The sequence below is a fragment of the Corvus cornix genome, chromosome 8 (assembly GCF_000738735.6).
Source record: "Corvus cornix cornix isolate S_Up_H32 chromosome 8, ASM73873v5, whole genome shotgun sequence".
NCBI classification, from domain to species: Eukaryota; Metazoa; Chordata; class Aves; order Passeriformes; family Corvidae; genus Corvus; species Corvus cornix.
The window spans coordinates 2,037,228-2,051,996 of NC_046338.1; the positions used below are offsets into that span (position 1 = coordinate 2,037,228).

General features: G+C 50.1%; 1 protein-coding gene across 1 annotated transcript; it reads right to left on the reverse strand.

Moving 5' to 3' along the window:
* Positions 1 to 1,913: 1,913 nt before the first annotated feature.
* PGM1 (phosphoglucomutase 1) lies at positions 1,914 to 14,736 on the reverse strand. Its single transcript, XM_010408737.3, has 11 exons — positions 14,378 to 14,736; positions 12,029 to 12,191; positions 11,599 to 11,745; positions 10,478 to 10,603; positions 9,740 to 9,930; positions 9,215 to 9,369; positions 8,614 to 8,729; positions 5,292 to 5,427; positions 3,596 to 3,779; positions 3,154 to 3,288; positions 1,914 to 2,156 (listed from the first exon to the last, which is right to left on the reverse strand). Exons 1-11 carry the CDS (start codon positions 14,633 to 14,635, stop codon positions 2,067 to 2,069), a joined length of 1,701 nt encoding a protein of 566 aa, XP_010407039.1. The 5' UTR covers positions 14,636 to 14,736; the 3' UTR covers positions 1,914 to 2,066.
* Between the last annotated feature and the right edge of the window lie 33 nt (positions 14,737 to 14,769).

Consider the following 14,769-nt stretch of genomic DNA (forward strand, 5'->3'; position numbering starts at 1 on the left):
CCACGATCCAACCCAGGGGGAAAAGTGGATTTCCTGAGAAAATCAGAACCTTGGGAGTCTCCTGTACCCAGACCTGCACTAGCTATCCTGAACCACAGCTTTCCCTGCATGTGCAGCGTGGTCAGGGATGTGCTGGCACTGGGGCAGCTGCCAAGAGCTGCATCCTGCTCAGTGACCCAGCGGGGAAATCCACCCAGGCTTCCCCAAGAGGGATCTCTGGCCAGCAGCCACAGAGTCACACAATCATTGAGGTTGGAAAAGCCCTCCCAGACCATCGAGTCCAGCTGTTCCCCAGCACTGCAGATCCCACCACTAAACCACATCCCCAAGTGCCACATCCACGTGGCTTTTAAACGCCTCCAGGGATGGGGAATCATCCCTACCCTGGGTAGCTGTGCCAGGGCTGGACAGCCCTTTTGGGGAAGAAATTTTCCCTAATATCCAATCTTGGCACAACTTGAGGCCATTTCCTCTCATCCAGTTGCCTGTATCTGGGAGAAGAGCCTGACCCCTCCTGGCTGTACCCTACTGCCAGAGAGCTGTAAGAACATTTCCCCAATGCCACTCAAGGTTCCCAATCCCATGAGCCAAACGGGCAAAAGCTGAACAGGCACCAGTTGTCACAAGGAACGAGCAGCAGAGGGATCAGTTTGGGCTCCACTTTGTAGCTCTTGTAGGTGTGGTGGGAGGGAGCAGCTGGAGGAACTGAGCTGAGATAAAGCCATGAGAGCACAGGAAGCTTTGCCTCTCATTCTGAAGGTGCTGAAAGAAGTCGGGAGGCCCAGGAGAGGAGTGCTGTGTGTCACCAGAGAGCTGTTAGCACCAGCCAGCACCAGGATGGGCAGAGAGCAGCTTTTAGCACGGTTTGACTGAAAAGCACTCACAGTTCCATTAGGAGGAACCCAGGACTGACCTGCTTTAACAAGAGGCCAACCATAAACTCTGGGGTCACTTGTTCACACAATGCTTGAAAGGCAAATTAGAGCAGCCAAGTTGTTTTTCCCCCACTAATCCCAGCTTCCTGGTTTAGTCCTCTGCAGCCAGCCGTGAGGGAAACCTCTGGAAGCATCTTGCCAAGGGAAGCACTGGGCAGGCGCAGGACCATGGCATGGAAAACAGCTCTCCCAACCTTGGGCACAGGCTTTTCCTGGGTCCTACCTCAGCTTTTAGACTTCTTTTAATCTCATTTTTGAAGGTTTTTATCCATCCCACAGCAGAGCAGCTCCCCCACCACTGTCAGTGCAGACTGAGCAGCAGACACACCTCACCTGTGCACAGGGGAGATAAAAAGCCTTTTGTCAGCACATCCAGTCCCCCTTGGAAGTGGTGCTGGCAGCTCGGGATGAGGGTGGCATGTTCCATGTTCCTGGATAATAGAGCTGCTCCCTCAGGCCTGCCCAGGGACCCAGCCTGAGTTTCAGCCCTGGCCAGAAGGTGAGATGGGACACAGGGATTGCAGGATTTGAGTGACAAAGGCAAGCAAGCCAAGAGGGGACAGGGCCTAAACTCATCCCACTAATGTGAATACATCCAGGAAAAGGGCAGGAGGGTGCAGCTAACTTCAAACAAAGCTACAGCTGTCTCCAAAGTGACCCTCTCTGTGCCCTTGGATAAGATATTGCACATTAATTCCTGCAAATCTGATTATTCCAAGGCTCTTACTATCCACATTCAACCAAACAAGCCCATCCAAACCGGGATAAAGTATTTGTGCTTCTTTCCCAGGAAAGTTTCCAAGACAGAAAAAAAGCCTGTGAATTATTGAACAATTCAGTATCTCTGTTATTCCTAGAGCCTTTTGTTTAAGGAAAAGCCAGGAGTCCACGTGCTGCCTCAAAAGTTGGCTGAGGAGCACCACACCCAACGCACCAGCAGCACTGGGGACGCAGAGAAGCAGCCAAGGGGACAAGGGGTGCTGAGGGCTGGGGTTTATTGACTATCCTTAGCAGCAAAACTGTGTTCTTAAATACAGGGATAAAATCAGTATTCCTCTTTTAGTGACAATTTGACAAGGAAAGGGGCTGGGCTGACTCCCTGCCCCGTGCACACTCCAGCACAGGGTGGCTCTATGTGATGACGGTGGGCCCGGAGCGGCCGGTTCTTTCATGGAGCTGGGAAAGTTTCAGTGCAATGGAAATGAGAGGTGCCAACATCACCTGCAGGGAGGAAAGAGAGGGCTCAGAACTGCAGAGCAGCACATACAGCCTTCCCACGTTGCATCCAGCCTTCTTTAAGCATCCAGCTCAGCCTGGGACAGCCAAAGCTCAGCTCTCCTGACCAAAGGACTGCTTTGGGCTCACAGCCTGAGCTCTGGGACCAGTGACAGGGACACAGCGCTCAGAGAAAATCCTAAGCTCCAGTGGTGATGCTGCCACCCTCCCTGTGCTGTATCCCAACCTCCACTGCACGTCAGCACAGGACAGGTAAATCCTAAGTTCCGTTTGTTCCTCTCAGAATGGGGGATTTTCAGTCTTTTTGTCAATAATGGCACAGTAAGTTATGCACAAAGAGCTCACATTTGCTGGGGAATATAGAATCAGAGAATATCCTCAGTTGGAAGGATCCCCAAGGATCACGAAGTCCAACTCCTGGCCCTGCACAGACACCCCAACAATCCCACCCAGTCCCTGAGAGCGTTGTCCAAACGCTTCTGGAGCTCCAGCAGCCTTGGGGCTGTGACCATTCCCTGGGGAGCCTGTTCGGTGCCCAACTACCTTCTGGATGAAAAACTCTTTCTTGATATCCAAGCTAAACCTAAATATGAGAGGATTCTTCTCCGCCAGTGCCTACAAGAGCTCAGCAGCATTTGTAAAAGGTGTTGTAGAACATATGCTGAACTCAGCACAGAACAGGGCAGTGTCAGCTCAGGTACAGCTGAACCTGTGATCCCATTTATTTGTTTTAAACCAGCCACAGGTATAACACAGGCAGGAAAACTCCTGTGCTGTGGCAGCGGCAGCTGTGAGGGATTCCCAGTGACTTGCTCCACACTTGAGCTTTTTTTTTAATAAACCTCTTTACACTGGGATGAAAGATACCAAAGCTCTGGCTCCCCAAATTCCTGGCACCTCCGCACAGCTCCGAGCAAAGCAAGGCTAAGAAAGGGCTCGGCTCTGGGAGCCAGCAGTGGAAGGAGCGAGCTGCAGCACCCACCTGTGGGTCTTGGTTTATCTTCTGAGCATCCTTCTCGTAGCTGTCGATGTAGAGGCGCACGGTGGCCCCGGCGCTGCCGGTGCCGCTCAGCCGGAAGATGATGCGGGAGCCGTCAGAGAAGATGAGCCGCAAGCCCTGCTCGGGACACGGGAGGGAAGGGCCTCTCAGCTCTGTTGTCCACGATTCCCAGCATGGCTGTGCCTGACCCACACCATCCCTCCTCTTCAGGGAGCCACAGAAGGCTCCTGTGTTACCCTCTCCCCCCTCCCAGAGGGATTAATGTCCATCCTAACCCATTCTGGAGACCTTGCTGGAGCTCTGAAACTCCTGAAGCTGAGCCAGGGACTGCCTGCCAGACGCAGCATTCCCGACACGCTGCTCTGCATGGAAACAGGACATGAAGAAAACATTCCCAGTTCAGCCCAGGGGAGGCTGTGCCCACCTGGTTCTTGGAGACGCTGCCATCCACGGGGTCGTTGTACTCGAAGTTGTCGGCTTTCTCCACCGTGTAGACTTTGTCCCCGCTCGACAGCTGCTTCCCCACGAAGGAGCGGTCGAACATCACCGTCTCCAAATCCTTCATCATTTTGTTGGCAGCATCTGCATCCACCTCCTCGTAGTCATACCTGCAGCCAGCACCACACACAGGGATTAGGGAGGGGAGGATGCAATGAGATGTGATGGTTTGGGATGCCCTTTTTGAGCTCTGTGGGTGTTCTCTGCTCCCACGCTGGAGGGGAGGACAGGCAGAAAAGGCACATAAAAGCACCAGAACACATTGGCCAGAGACGCTGTGGCTGTCCCATCACTGGAAGTGTCCAAGGCCAGGTTGGATGGGGCTTGGAGCAACTTGGGACAGTGGAAGGTGTCCCCTGCCCATGGCAGGGGTGGCACTGGATGGGCTTTAAGGTCCCTCCCAACCCAACCCAGTGTGAGATTGCACAAAATGAGAGGAGGATCTGTGTGCAGCACTACAACTCCACCCACACAGATCCTTGGGACACAGCACAGCGTATCACAGGCGTTTGGTGCCAGGAGATGAAAGCACAAAGTGCTGTCTCGCACTGAGTGTCACAGACCGAGGGCCAGGGCCAAGCTCCAACTGACTGCCAAGAATTTCCTGTAGTTCTGCCCACAGCGCCCCACCAGATCCCTCATGGTTACTGTGAACACCCTCGGAGCATCCCCACAGCAAACTGCTGCTGTGACCGCACCAGGAAAACATCCAGTGCCAGCTTTGATGTCCCTGCCCGGGGAAGAGAGGCAGCAGAGAGGCTGGAGCCCATACCAGGATCCCAGACTCTGTATTCCCACTGCCAGCGGGATTTGTGCCGCTGTGTTTGCCGCCTGACCTGCCTACCCCTGCACTCAGCGTGCTCTGCACACATACCTCGCATGCTAAAAGGCTGCCTTTTTATCCTAGACTTTGGCATTTTTCCCCAGGTTTCCATGCCTCAGATGTGTGCTGGCTTTGTGGTGAGTAGGGGGGGAAAAAAGGAAGAAAAAAACAAAAGAAAAGGCAAGTTCTTTCATTTGGCAATTTGAGACGGAATTTTCATGTAGACCTTCCAAGCTGAAAGATCTGTGCCTAATGCTTTCACAGTGTTCCCACCTCTGCTTGTGTGCAGGCTGGTTCTCACTCCTTCCCTTGCCATCTTCCATGTCTACTGCAGGTTAAATTTGAGTATTTGGGGACTGGACAGGAACTCAGCCAGGTAAATAACAGCCATGGGGCTGGGCATCCATTCCATGAGACACTGCTGTCACTGAAGATGTCACAAATTAACTTGTGATATGGGGTCTCAAGAATACTGATCTCATGGCAAAAAAGACTTTTGGAGGAAAAAATCTCCATTAAAAGTAAGAAAAGATACCTTGTGTGTATAAAATGTCTAGACTTTGGTACCAGATTTATGTCTGGAGTAACAACCCAAAGCTGGACACCACAAAGGGTTATGGTGAATGCCCATTTCATGGCACCCAGGAATGCTGCAAACTGCTCAGGGAGTTTTGAACTACTACAGGACAAACAGCAATGGAATGACACAGGAACATCCCCACGCTGACACAGCGGTGCCATCAGGGCTCTGCTTTGACACAGAACAGGGAATGGGAGGTGCCAGGAGCCCTTTCCCCACCTGGTGAAGAAGTTCCTGCCGTACTTCTGCCAGTGATCCTTCATGATGTCCTCCACGCTCTGCTTGCGGGCGGCCAGGATGGACAGCCAGGCCAGCACTGCCCACAGCCCGTCCTTCTCTCGGATGTGGTCAGAGCCTGTGGGGAGCCACAGCACAGACACAACTCCCAGTCCTCTCACACCACAATTCCCAGTCCTCCCCACCTTGTCTCCTCTCCTCCATGCCCCTGGCAGCTGCACAGCTCACAAACGGGAAGCATTTCCAGAGCTCCATCCCTGCTGCATCGTTAAAGCAGGGCAGGATATCATCTGCTCCAGCTCCAGCCCAAATAAAACACTCGGCATCTTTTAACACACACATTCATTGTTCACACATCTTTAACTCTGTTCCCAAGGAAGGAATGGGGAATGTACAGTAAAAAGGGCATCAAACAAGAAAACAAAAGGTGAATGCAAAGGAGCAGCTCGGCAAGAACATCAACTCCTCAGCAGCTGTCGTGTCCCATCTGCCAAGGAGCACCCTGGGATCATCTCCTGACCCAGCACCAAGGGGAATGTCAGCCCTCCTGGGGAACCAAACCCCAATGACCCCAAAATCATCCCAGAACAGGGAGAGGAGCAGCAGGGCAGGGAGCACCAGCCATGGGGCTGGCAACAGCAGGGCAAGGAGAGGCTCCATCCACCTGCAGAGACCAGGAGAGCCTCCACCCTGCTCTCATGGGGGGCTGGAAAAGCCCCTCTCTTGGCTACAGGAGCATTCACAGAATCCCAGAATGGGTCAGGTTGAAAGGGACCACACTGGGGCAACTGGTCCAACCTCCGTGCTCCAGCAGGGCCATCCCAGAGCACAGGATTTTGACTGTCTCCAGTGAGGGAGACTCCACAGCTCTCTGGGCAATCTGTCCCACACAGTAAAGAAGTTCTTCCTCATGTTCAGGTGGAATTTCCTGGGCTCAGTTTGTGCCTGTTGCTTCTCGTTGTGGACTCCCCCAAAGCTGGCTCTGCAAGGAGAGCAGGAAGCAGCCAGGGCCAGCCCAGCCTTGCCCTGGAAGCACAGTGGGATCACATGGCACTGACTGACCCCTTGGGAAACCCAAGAGGTGCTGGACCTTACACAGCCCCCAAACAAAATGGGATCAGATGGCCCAGAACACACCCAGCCCACACTCAGTGCCTCTGGCACACCAGCTGGACCATGTGCCCCACAGATGCAAAGTTTTCTCCTTCCCTCTCTGGAATACCTCCAAACAGGTATTAAAGAAACCCCAGGAGCACTCCAGAGCTGCCATGTCACCCTCTGAAGGAGTGCCAGAGTGGGAATCCTCTGGGAAAGGGCTGGGGGCAGGGCAGGGGGTTACGTGGTGCTTTGCACAAATCCCACTATTGTGGATGTGGCCATAAATTATCCCCACGGTCCCTCATGGCAGAGAGAGCTGGGCAGAGGTGATGGAGAGGAATGCTAAATAAACACCAGTCCCATGTGATGTATCAACTTATTGCTGGAATAAAATACCCAAGGAAGCAAGCAGGAACTCTGTCATGTCGCATTACTCTAATTGCTGCTGGCCTCCAGTCCCACTGCCTCACAGTTTGTTTCAATTTTTACTGGGTCTTTTGGCTGCTCCTTCACCTCTCTCCCCTTCAACACTCCCATTCTGTCCAGCTCCAAACAACTCCTCATTAACTTCCTACCAACCAACCTTCCTCACTGCTTTTCATTCCTTTTTCCTTCCTAAGTGCATTTGTCAGACGGACAAACCCCTCTGCATTGTGGGGGGAACCCAGCACGCCTGGGCCCTTTCTCAGTCTGCTCCCCCAAACTGCTTCAGCTCCCACCACTTGGATGTCTTGCTGCCTGGCCAAAACCCCAAACCTCTCTCTCAACCCCTGCTGCCACTGGAATCACTTTGGTTTGGGAGGAAGTCCCTTACCTGATGGGGGATGCAGAGAAACTGAGCTTGTTGTTCATACAAAGGTGGAAGCAGTCTTGGGGAGCTGCTCATTTGAGATCATCTCCCATCAGCAGCTCCAGGAATGTGGTTTTATTTATCTCCTGAAGCACCAGTCCCTCTCATTAGCCAAGGTCCAGGATATAAACTCAGCACATGCTGAAATCACTCAGGGCAAAACTCCAGAATCTTTCTTTACTCACCATTTACTTCAAGATTCCTTCACAGGGATACCAGTTTCCTGAAATTCCCCTTTCCTTCCAACACACAGCCAAATCCCAGTCCCACATATCAGAGTAATATCTGACTGCAAAAATATTGCTCCTGGAGACTGCCCAGCCCCACAGCAACCTGCTCTCCCCCAGAGCTGTGATCCCATTTCCTCAGCCACAGGAAAGCTGGGGTAATCCTTTCCTGTTGAGCTGTGCACCCCAGCTCCACAAAGAACTTCAGTCCAGGCATTTGGGGATTTAAAGCACCCACACACAGGCTAAAAGGTTTTTCTGGGGTGGTGGAATGAAAACACACAAGGTTTGAGTGAGAAATTCCCTCAAGACCCTGTGCCTTGGATATGCCACCAGAGATCCCTAGAAAACAGGAAAAACATCTCAGGAAGAATTCAGACCAGATAAAACTCAGCCTTTGTGCAGGTATCAGGTGCTGATTCAGGGCCCTGCCTGCAGGGAAGGTCCCATTTCCACAGGCAAGACATAAAACCACATGGGAGATGCCAGGGAGAGCTCAGGAACTGCCAAGGCCTCCTGGGAATCCTGAGTGTCCTGAACACCCCTCAACAACCTGGAGCAAATCCTGCTCCCGTTAACTTCCCTGCACACCCCCAGTAAATTCCTTGTGATGTTCACTTTGTTTCTCAGTAACCCAATAACTCACTTAGACTGTTCAAAGGCAAGTGTTAATTTAAACTTTATAAATCATACCTTGTTTTCAGAACAGGAAAATGAGGGCCCTATTAAGCCCAGAGATTTAATAGTGACCTGAAACCTTCCCTAATAAAACTCCGTGCTCCAAACCGTATTTCTTTCCAGAAATGAAAACACTGAGAAGGTTTTCCTGGCCACCAAGAGTTGAAAAATACATTTAGCATTGCACTTAATCCCCACAGACTCAGTGACCGGGCTACTAAAGAGGCCCCCAAACTTCCTGCCTATCTCCACGTGCCTTCCCGGAGAACTGGAGAAGAAGGAGCTCCTGCCTCACAAAACCTTTAAATTGTGTTCATTTCCACACTGATTCCTCCAAGCCTTTCTTATATCTTATTATTTTACAAGTATTAACAACTGCAGATGAAAGATAAATCCCAAATTAAAGAATAGGGAATCACCATTATGGGTGATATGGGGAATGCTGACTTACCAGTCCCAAAACTTTCCTCTCCACACAGAGACAGTTTGTTTGCATCCATCAAGTTTCCAAAGAACTTCCAGCCCGTTGGAGTCTCATACAAAGCAATCTTTGTAGCCTGGGCCACTCTGCAAAGGTAAGAAAGCCAAGTCACATCGCTGAATTCTTGGTGCTCCCATGGGAAATGGGATCAGCATCTCACTGAGGGCAGGGAATGCCACAGCTTTGGTACAATCCCTCTGTTTCATCCCAGTGTGACCTTTGGGAAATGAGTGGGATGTGCATTTAAAGAACAGATACAAACCCTCAGGTCTTCAAATCAATTTTAAGTTGCAGATTTCAAAGCATTTCACCAAGAAAGCATCAAATTTAAGGAAAAAAAGGGCAGGGAGAATCATTTGTTCGGGCTTATCTGTAGGGAAGACAAAGAGCCAAGAGCTCAGCCCAGCTGTGCCACGTCCTCAGGCAGGGTTTAATCCATTAAACCTCACTGCTGTCCTGGCTGGGCAGTCTCACCGGACCGAGGACAGGGAATTGATCCCTGTGAAATCCCAGGAAAGGGGCATTCCCTGCCCTCAGCAGGGCTCCCTGCCCCTGCCCACAGGGGTGCTACCTGTCGAGGGCCCCGCTCGTGGGCATGCTGCGGGCAAAGCCGCGCACGCCGGTCTGCTGGAAGTACGGGATGCTGAAGATGTTGGCGGCGATGACGGCGACGGAGTCGGAGGGGTTGACGAAGAAGCCGTGCTTGCCCAGAATCATGTTGCGATCCTGGGGGACACAGCACAGGCACAGCTCAGCTTCCTGCTCAGCTCAGGGCAGGAGCTGGTCCCTGAGCAGGCCCAGCCCATAAACCCAACAATTCCCAGCGATTTTCTGAAATAAACACAGAGCTCTGAAGAAGTTACACAGCAGCACCTGGATACTGTTTCACCTTTCTGCTGAATTTTCACAGCTTTAAAGTTATTTAAATACAGTTTGGACTTATTGACACGGTAGCCAACTATTGCTGTGGTGGCAAACTGCAGCCAGTGCTTCACTTCACTCATGACTACAGAGGAGAGGGAGAGAGAAAAGGTGCACCTCAGTCCCCCAGAGCTGGTTAGAGGGAAAGAAGGGGAATTCTGAGCAGCTCCTTTACCCCATCTCCATCAAAGGCAGCTCCAAAGTCGTACTCTCCCGTCTTCATGGTCTGCACCAGGTCAGCAGCATAGGTTAGGTTGGGGTCAGGGTGGTGGCCCCCAAAGTCCTCCAGGGGGGTGCAGTTCACAGCTGAATTTGCTGGGGCTCCCAGCTCCTCACACAGGATCTTCTTCACATAAGGGCCCACAACTGTCTCAGCAAAACAGAGAGGAAAGACTTGGCTCAGCCCCCAGGCAGCTCTACACCAGCCACAGCACCACCCACCTTGGGCTGCTCAGTTTGGGTCAATTTAGGTGCTTTATGGTTTAGGAGCTCACATCAAAATCCACCCCATCCCTGCAAGTGTCCCAGGCCAGGCTGGATGGGGCTTGGGGCAACCTGGGATAGTGGAAGGTGTCCCTGTCCATTGCAGGGGGTGGAAAATGAGCTTTAAGGTCCCTTCTAACCCAAACCATTCCGGGGTTCCATGAAACATTTCACAGAATCCTAAAATGGTTTGGCTTGGAAGGGACCTTAAAAATCAGCTCATTCCAACATCCAAAACACAACACTTGACCAAAAATAACATAAGGCATAAAAAGTTTGCTCCCAAAAAGAAAAATCCGGTATGCTACAAACCAAAAACCAAACTTGCAATATAAATTCCAGAGAAAATCTTCCTGTCTGAAGTAGGTGGCAAATCCCCAAGGACACCCTGGGCACCCGCAGAGAGCCCCAAGCCCCCAGCCCTGCGTACCCCCGTGCATGGCATCGATGCGGATCTTGAGCTGGTTCTTCCCTGAGAGCAGCTCCTTTAAGGCATTGAAGTCAAAGATATTCCTCAGCATGTTGGCATAGGCTTCTACAGAGTCCACAATTTCCACTGGAAAAGAGAAGGAAACAGGGATCAGCCCTCACAGCCTGAAATGTTGGTAACCAAGTCCTGTTGCTGTGCTGAGGGTCCTCAGAGCAGAGGGCCAGGGCTGAGCACAAAGCTCTTGAACATCCCAGAGAATCGGTTCATAGGGACAGGAATAATGGGGCTAAATTGGAATTTAATTACAGGCTCTCTCTGCTAATCAGATCACAAATGGACCAACAAAATCCTTAAGGCAAACTCTGTTCCTAGCTAGGGCTCCCTGGATTCCCTTTGAGAGGCCTCAGTCCCACTTCACTTAAATTAAAAAATATATCTATAAAATCAGACCTTTAAATTCCATCAGAGTCACTGGGAAGTGTGAACTTAATAGTTCAAAAAGTTACACCTTTGCAGCCAACAGGGAATATAAAAACATAAAATACAGCATAAAAATCCCACTACACAGAAATGGGGACCGAGAGAAATATCAAATTTTATCATCTTTTAACTTATTTCTTTTTTAATTACAAGCACGGGTCACCAGGAGATGGTAAAAAAATACTTGCAGTATTTTTAAAAAGTCTTTTTAAAATTTATTTTCATATTTCACTGCTGACTGACAGAAGTCACATGTGAAATGTAACAGCTTTCCCACTCACAGGGACAACTTTTATATGTGAAACCATGGAAAAAAAAATCAGTTGAAAGATTAAACTCTGTAATTTTTAATCATGAAAATGCACTTTAACTGCATTTCTCTGTTTTGAAGTACACGTTTGCCTTGCAGCAAAACAGCCTTTGATTTTAGGGAAGTTTAATGGATCAAGATTTTGCAACTGAAGTAGAAACTTCTGTGGGACAGAAAATTCTATAAATCAAAATCAACAAATAAATAAATGCCAGGATGCCAGGAGCAATGTCCTCCTTTGGATTATCCCACAGATGAGAAGGAGAGGTCAGAATGGCCACAGAAACTCCACAATTCCACACCCTTGCCAAGGGGAAGAACATTTGTTTACCTGTAAATGGCTTAAATTTGTTCTCCAAGTCAAATTGCTGCTTCCCAATGGTGCCCAAATCCACCTGGAGATCTGGGCAGATTGCATATTCCTCAATTTTCTTGCTGATTTGGAAAATTTTATCCGTGACGGCTTCAGGAGCAGGACCTGCAAGATGAGATGGGCAAGGGGGAAGATATTAAAGAATCCAACTGCAAGAGGAATGAACTTCAGGAATACAGCAAAGACCTGGACTGGGAATACCCTCCTAGGAAAGGAACGCCAGGGAATGAGGGGAGCAGAGCATCACTTGCTCCATTTAGGGGAAACCTCTGCTCAGGGCACTGATCCCCGGGATATGAACACAGAAATTTCAATTCTCAGGTCAATACAAGAAATTAATATTAATAATAATAAATAATAATAATGCTGCAGCAGAAAGTGCCCTGACCTCCATTGGCAATGTTGAATTTGATGCCAAAGTCCCCGTTGGGCCCGCCGGGGTTGTGGCTGGCGGTCAGGATGATGCCCCCGATGGCTTTGATCTTGCGGATGAGGCAGGACACGGCCGGGGTGGACAGGATCCCGTTCTGCCCGATCACCAAGCGCCCGATCTGAGAGTGGGAGAGCAGAGCAAACCACTGTGAGGCCAAATCCCAAACCCAGCCCAAACCCCAAACACTGGCAACAGGTAAAGCACAGCCCTGTTCCTGCCAAAGCTCCCCACGGTGCATCCAACCCCGCTCTGTTGTAGCATTCTCCTCCATGAATGCTGCACATGGATGCACTCAAGGCCTGAGCTCTCCACAGGCATTAAACACCATCAAAACCCAGCATTCCATCTGGCTGTGGCCTCAAAATTTGCTTTCAAGGCACACAACGGGGCAGAGAGAAGCCAAAAGAACACAAAACTTGAACATCCTGGGAGCAGCTGCAGATTCTTCCTCACAGCAGGTAGCACACCTCCTTCCCATAAATCCAGGGATATCACTGAGATTGGATCCAGAGCAATACACCACCATTAGAATGTCTTTGCTGGAGTCCAGACAACAAACCAGAAGGTGAATATTTCTCTGGAAGAACTCCTTCCCACACCCCCCAAATGAGGTGACAGGATTTAAAACCACACCAGACTCCTCTGCAGCAGTCGAGGGGGTCAGACCCATAACAGACTGGGAAAAGAGGAGGGATTTCATTCAGTCACAAGCTGAAGCAGGAATCAAGAGGAGCATTCCCAGCCCGTGGTGGGGGCTGAGCCAAGGGCACGGGATGGCTGTGATTCCTGTCCCCTGGCACTGCCAGGTGCTAAGCTCCAGCATCGCTGCCCATCAGTTATTGCATGGTCCAGATGTCCAGCCCAGCTGCTGGCAGAGCTGCACCTCTAGCAAATAACAGCATAAATGTGAAAAAGCACTTTAAAAACCCAAAGTGAGGGCCCTGCCTCCAGCTGGCCACAGCAGCTCATACTGGAGCCCTCACTCTGCCCACCCACCTACTGATCACACATTTATTGCACCTCACATTTCCTTTGAAGCAGCCAAACCTCCACAAGGTTTGCTTTTTCCCCGTTCTCAGACACACTTTGTCCTGCGCTTTATTCCAGCCTCCAAATCTTGCTCCTTCAGCTTCCCTGAGAATTCACGAGACCTCCAGGAAGCTCCTCTCCAAAACTTCCCCTCCTGCTCCCCAGTTTCCCTTTGAGCGTCACGTTCTGCACCACCCTGTGCATCAGTGCCCTGCACACAGCCCCAGGAATGCTGCAGACGAAGGGAAGACAAGGGATTTTCCCTGCCAAAGCAGACAGCAGCTGCAGGAGAGCTGGATGACCACATCAAATCCCCTGTCCTCGCCCAGCCTGTCCTCCCTGCACACCTGAACTGCAGCTTATCCCCACAGAAGGAAAGGAAAGGGAAAGGGAAAGGGAAAGGGAAAGGGAAAGGGAAAGGGAAAGGAACTGATTTCAAAGGAAGATATTAATTTGCAATGCCAGAAGATTTTTTTCCCCCAAGATGGAAAATACGTCAATTTTAAAAATAAATGAATAAAATTATCTCCTCCTATTCTCCCCTTGACTGTTAATTACACTGTTCTAGTCAGGTTTTTTGTCAAACAAATTCCCAAAATCCAGGTCCCTTTGCACAAAGTTTACTCTGCACAAAGAGATCTGGAACAGACAGCAGAGTCTTTTCTTCTTAAAAAGCAGAAGGAAACAAAGACAAAAGCCCAGTGCGTGAACCATGATCTACCACAAACACACAAGGCTCTTGCTCTGCTTCCAAAATACTGAATTCCAGCACAACTGAGCTCCCTATAAAGGCTGTCACTCACTTGCTAACTCTCATATCAATTTCCAAAGGCTTCCTGAGCATTTATCCCACAGCCACAACTTACACCTGGTGAGAAAGGCAAAACGTGGCTGTTTCTGTTCCTTTGCCACTTTGGTGGCTCTCCCTGTTACTTCATTCCTGAACAGTAGCAGGGGTTTATATTCTTGTGGAAAGACTGAAAAATCCACAGCTGCCAACAGCTTGGGGCATGTCAAAGCACAAAACAAGAACACACAAACCCCAGGCAGAATTTATTTCCCTTTCTCCGTGTGTATTCTCTGCCCTCCTGCATCACTTAGAGTGAAAACCCAGCAATTTCTGTACTCCCCAACTGATTTGCCATTAAAACCATCACTATCAGCAGTTGAATAAACGCCTTTGGGGAATTAAATCTCACAGTGCCTAATTTCTGATGGATTTCTGCACTTCTCAGCCACACCCCACAGGAATTGAGCCGTTTAACATTTACCAACCCCGTTGGCAGCAGCCATTTGGACAATCAGTTCCACTGCAGACTTATTGAGGTACCTCCCATCACCTCCAACCACCAGAGAGGCTCCTTGGCGATCTCTTAGGTCTATGGAAAAAAATATACTCTGGATAAAATTCTGCAAATAGTTCAGCTTGGATTCAAAGTAAAAGGTCTTCCTCCGTAATCCGCTGGTTCCCGGTTTCTGGTCGCTGTAAGGAGCTGTTGGCACCGTCAGCAGAGGCAGGGGAGCGTCTTCCATGTCCGTTTTTCACACAAGTGCATTTAAAAAGTAAAATATGGCAAAATTAACCCCCAGCCTTGGCACAGCAATGGCCCACCTATGAGACAGGAGTTCAGGGGAGCTGCTGAACACCCAAAAATAGCTCCTTGCAC

Bases quoted from the DNA above. Each gene is read 5' to 3' on its own strand.
- PGM1 (XM_010408737.3), bottom strand. From the start codon at position 14,635: ATGGAAGACGCTCCCCTGCCTCTGCTGACGGTGCCAACAGCTCCTTAC. The intron at 8,730-9,214 runs GTAGCACCCCTG...TTACCTTTGCAG, and splicing joins ACGAGCGGGGCCCTCGACAG to AGTGGCCCAGGCTACAAAGA. The intron at 3,289-3,595 runs GTGGGCACAGCC...TGTCCCGAGCAG, and splicing joins GCAGCGTCTCCAAGAACCAG to GGCTTGCGGCTCATCTTCTC.